Source organism: Mizuhopecten yessoensis, unplaced genomic scaffold, assembly GCF_002113885.1.
Source record: "Mizuhopecten yessoensis strain PY_sf001 unplaced genomic scaffold, ASM211388v2 scaffold1673, whole genome shotgun sequence".
Taxonomy (NCBI): domain Eukaryota; kingdom Metazoa; phylum Mollusca; class Bivalvia; order Pectinida; family Pectinidae; genus Mizuhopecten; species Mizuhopecten yessoensis.
In genome coordinates, this window is record NW_018404164.1 from 52,919 (window position 1) to 58,404 (window position 5,486).

The 5,486-nt window shown below is 43.5% G+C and overlaps 1 protein-coding gene across 1 annotated transcript in view; it reads left to right on the plus strand.

Annotated features, from left to right (window-relative positions):
* The first annotated feature begins 282 nt into the window (after positions 1 to 282).
* LOC110466431 (5-hydroxytryptamine receptor 1D-like) overlaps positions 283 to 5,486 on the plus strand; it is a 36,501-nt gene continuing 31,297 nt past the window's right edge. The window contains exon 1 of the mRNA XM_021522915.1: positions 283 to 641. Within this exon, the coding sequence (XP_021378590.1) occupies positions 597 to 641 (45 nt within the window). The 5' untranslated portion in view covers positions 283 to 596. The remainder of the gene's footprint in view (positions 642 to 5,486) is intronic.

Genomic DNA, 5,486 nt, shown 5'->3' on the forward strand with positions numbered 1-5,486 from the left:
AAAAGCTGCCCCGACTAGCGCTACACTGGTATCGGGTAGCCGACACTGCTACCACATTAACGCATTCTTAACCACAGAGAAACGAATTTAAACCAACTCTATCCTTTTTTCTAATCGTGTCAAACCCGCTATCATACACAAAACGATAACACACTGACTCGCCTGGATATCCGCTCATCCAATCAGATCTAAGAACCATGATTACCCTTTAGCACCCATTTAATCCCCCTCCTTCCTCATATTTTAATCACAAAACACATAAAATCCCAATAATATCTTCTCTTGGTTCCTTTGATATTTTCAATTTAGTACGTTTCTGGTACATAATTAGTATTGTCTATACAGTGAGCTACGCACCTCAAAAAATATGTATGTATTTGCATTATGTTAACCATGAATATTGATAATGCAAAAAACAACGTATACCATATAATATATACCAGACCCTATGACCTTTGACGTTTGACCCTAGTTCCCCGTCTGGCGCCCCTCACCTTGACCTCACCCGGTCATGGTAGCAGACAGACGGAGAGAGAACGAGGATGCTGAACATCGCTTGACATCGCCAGTGTGTTCCTTGCGTGGTGACCGAACGCATGGTATCGGAGCGGAGCAGCATGTATCCAGCGTACAACGGCACGGTGAGTACACTGCACTAGCTTCATACACATCGACAGCACATCATTAACTGACGATCTGAGATAGGGAAACCATTGACCGATATTAACCTACACTGGCTGTGTATGAATGAATGACAGACTTGATGTCCGCCAAAACAGACACGCGAACCGACTGATAGACGAACCGTGCGATGAGTAGTAGTAGTATTTGAGTTGGCGCTACCATTCAACTCTGTTACAGCAGCTGATGTCGAGGATACCGAGAATAACACGGGTCACGTATTACATTGCCGGGCACGTTTTCACACTCGCTCACCACCGTAAGTGTGGTTGATTAAATACACAAAAACGTGCATTTTACAACTAACGTATGTCTGTGTGCATACAAAATTGCAGATAAATATATGGTACAATGGTTCTTTCACCTGCATTTCATTACGTTTGTTCCTTAGCATCTTACCTACAATAGCACGACCCGAGAAGCTATTACCGTTATGTATGTATTTTGTGTGAATGTGTTGGCGTTTTATAGATACGAATCAAACGAAAACAAACTTGCTAATTATATAGACATGTTTCATTTATGAGTAACTTGAATGCTAGACGGACAGTATTATGGCTGTTTTGATGGCCTAGCTCGTATTACTTGGCCCTTCAACTGGTTTTATTGCATTTGCTATTTATAGCGCCATCACAGCATTTGATTTATTCGTTAGAGAATGAAAAAGTGTGACTACCGTAAAACGGCAAAATAAAAGCGATAGTATGACGATGTACGCCCGCCAATTAGTTGCTTCAGACGTCGGACAGTAATACGATGTAGTCCCGCAAATTAGGGGTAACGGACGTTCGACAGTATGACGACGTACGCCCGCCAAATAGTTGCTTCGGACGTCTGACAGTATTGCGATGTAGGCTCGCAAGTTAGGGGTAGCGGACATCGGACATTTCTACGATTTAGGCTTCTTTCACCATGTGTAATGGACGAAAGTACAGGTCCTTCCAATCATATTACGGTCGAAGGTACGGCGATGCAGGCCCTTCCCATCAGATGTTACAGATGACAGTATAATCCCTTCCCTTAAGATGTTACGGACGACAGTATGACCGTATAGTTCCTTCCCTTCAGATGTTACGGACGACAGTTTGACAGTATAGTCCCTTCCCTTCAGATGTTACAGACGACAGTATGACAGTATAGTCCCTTCCCATCAGATGTTACGGACGACAGTTTGACAGTACAGTCCCTTCCCATCAGATGTTCCGGACGACAGTATGACAGTACAGTCCCTTCCCTTCAGATGTTACGGACGACAGTATGACAGTACAGTCCCTTCCCTTCAGATGTAACGGACAACAGTATGACAGTACAGTCCCTTCCCTTCAGATGTAACGGACGACAATATGACAGTACAGTCCCTTCCCTTCAGATGTTACGGACGACAATATGACAGTACAGTCCCTTCCCTTCAGATGTTGCGGACGACAATATGACAGTATAGTCCCTTCCCATCAGATGTAACGGACGACAATATGACAGTACAGTCCCTTCCCATCAGATGTTACGGACGACAGTAGACAGTACAGTCCCTTCCCTTCAGATGTTACGGACGACAATATGACAGTACAGTCCCTTCCCATCAGATGTTACGGACGACAGTATGACAGTACAGTCCCTTCCCATCAGATGTTACGGACGACAGTATGACAGTACAGTCCCTTCCCATCAGATGTTACGGACGACAATATGACAGTACAGTCCCTTCCCATCAGATGTTACGGACGACAGTATGACAGTACAGTCCCTTCCCATCAGATGTTACGGACGACAATATGACAGTACAGTCCCTTCCCATCAGATGTTACGGACGACAGTATGACAGTACAGTCCCTTCCCATCAGATGTTACGGACGACAATATGACAGTACAGTCCCTTCCCATCAGATGTTACGGACGACAGTATGACAGTACAGTCCCTTCCCATCAGATGTTACGGACGACAATATGACAGTACAGTCCCTTCCCATCAGATGTTACGGACGACAGTATGACAGTACAGTCCCTTCCCATCAGATGTTACGGACGACAATATGACAGTACAGTCCCTTCCCTTCAGATGTTACGGACGACAATATGACAGTACAGTCCCTTCCCATCAGATGTTACGGACGACAGTATGACAGTACAGTCCCTTCCCATCAGATGTTACGGACGACAATATGACAGTACAGTCCCTTCCCTTCAGATGTTACGGACGACAATATGACAGTACAGTCCCTTCCCATCAGATGTTACGGACGACAGTATGACAGTACAGTCCCTTCCCATCAGATGTTACGGACGACAATATGACAGTACAGTCCCTTCCCATCAGATGTTACGGACGACAGTATGACAGTACAGTCCCTTCCCATCAGATGTTACGGACGACAATATGACAGTACAGTCCCTTCCCATCAGATGTTACGGACGACAGTATGACAGTACAGTCCCTTCCCATCAGATGTTACGGACGACAATATGACAGTACAGTCCCTTCCCATCAGATGTTACGGACGACAGTATGACAGTACAGTCCCTTCCCATCAGATGTAACGGACGACAATATGACAGTACAGTCCCTTCCCATCAGATGTTACGGACGACAGTATGACAGTACAGTCCCTTCCCTTCAGATGTTACGGACGACAATATGACAGTACAGTCCCTTCCCATCAGATGTTACGGACGACAGTATGACAGTACAGTCCCTTCCCATCAGATGTTACGGACGACAATATGACAGTACAGTCCCTTCCCTTCAGATGTTACGGACGACAATATGACAGTACAGTCCCTTCCCATCAGATGTTACGGACGACAGTATGACAGTACAGTCCCTTCCCATCAGATGTTACGGACGACAATATGACAGTACAGTCCCTTCCCTTCAGATGTTACGGACGACAATATGACAGTACAGTCCCTTCCCATCAGATGTTACGGACGACAGTATGACAGTACAGTCCCTTCCCATCAGATGTTACGGACGACAATATGACAGTACAGTCCCTTCCCTTCAGATGTTACGGACGACAATATGACAGTACAGTCCCTTCCCATCAGATGTTACGGACGACAGTATGACAGTACAGTCCCTTCCCATCAGATGTTACGGACGACATTATGACAGTACAGTCCCTTCCCATCAGATGTTACGGACGACAATATGACAGTACATTCCATTCCCTTCATATGTTACTGACGACAGTATGACAGTATAGTCCCTTCCCTTCAGATGTTACGGACGACATTATGACAGTATAGTCCCTTCCCTTCAGATGTGACGGACGACAGTATGACAGTACAGTCCCTTCCCATCAGATGTTACGGACGACAGTATGACAGTACAGTCCCTTCCCATCAGATGTTACGGACGACATTATGACAGTACAGTCCCTTCCCATCAGATGTTACGGACGACAATATGACAGTACATTCCATTCCCTTCATATGTTACTGACGACAGTATGACAGTATAGTCCCTTCCCTTCAGATGTTACGGACGACATTATGACAGTATAGTCCCTTCCCTTCAGATGTGACGGACGACAGTATGACAGTACAGTCCCTTCCCATCAGATGTTACGGACGACAGTATGACAGTACAGTCCCTTTCCATCAGATGTTACGGACGACATTATGACAGTACAGTCCCTTTCCATCAGATGTTACGGACGACATTATGACAGTATAGTCTCTTCCCTTCAGATGTTACTGAGGACATTATTTTACACCAGGTGTTACGGACGCGTATTCAGTCCTTTTGTTTGATTTTTACTCTCATACATAAGTAAATGTTTCCTTAGCAAGTTCCATTGTAATATGATTGTATTGCGAATTCATCGTAAAACGAAATTAGTTTATGATTGTAAACAACCATCCATGCTTTTAAAATGACTCAACTTTTAAGAAAACTGAACTTTTCATCTCTATGCCACTTTTAATTACACAAAAGAATGTGTCCCTAACGTACAGGGCTTGTGGGAGCGGGCGGCGGTAGTGAGAAGCCATGGGGGCTATTAAATATTTCGTACTGTGACACACCACTTGCCGCACAACCTGGTTACATTTATAAACACAAACACGTTTTATTTCCTTGTCAATTCGCATTAGTTATTTTGTCAGCATGTGGCAATTTAAAATTTAATGCGTACATTTTGTTATTTACAAAATGTTCTCATTGGAATATTTCATTTTTTCGTAGGTGCTGTTTCCCCCCATGTAATATAGAACCATTTTGTTATTGCTGTAACTCTATAACCACAGCAGGGATTCATTAGATCTGGTAGATGCAAGATTTAAGTATGAAATTGTAATTATCATAATTACCTAAATCGTTATAGCAAGTGTTGATATACTTTTGCTTTATATAATCTAGATAAAAGTAACTCGTTGAATCAACTACTTTCCCGCTTTTGCTCTGACTTCGCTGTCAAAGGAGTTAGTCCTCTAGCAGTCGTGTGTTTCATTGTAGTCCGAAAACTAAAACATCTCTCAATACTCCCTCGATCGATCGAGCCAATCAGGTGAGAAGTAGGCGGAACTTGTATTTCTTGACCCCTTCTTGTTGTTTATCAATCTTAAGACTAAAGTCAGACAAATATGTTTCTGGAATTTGCCGTTTGAACATGAATTTAAATAATATCTACATCCGTTTCGTTATCGGTATATTAAAACAGTTAAAAGTACCGAATGTATCTCATATAACAAATAAGGATATGTTGGACGATACAAAGAAAACAATATTATCACCTAGGGTTAGTTCACCCTTAATACTTGCGCGTCCCGAATTGTTTAGCGTAAGGAATGGGGGGTGGGGGTGG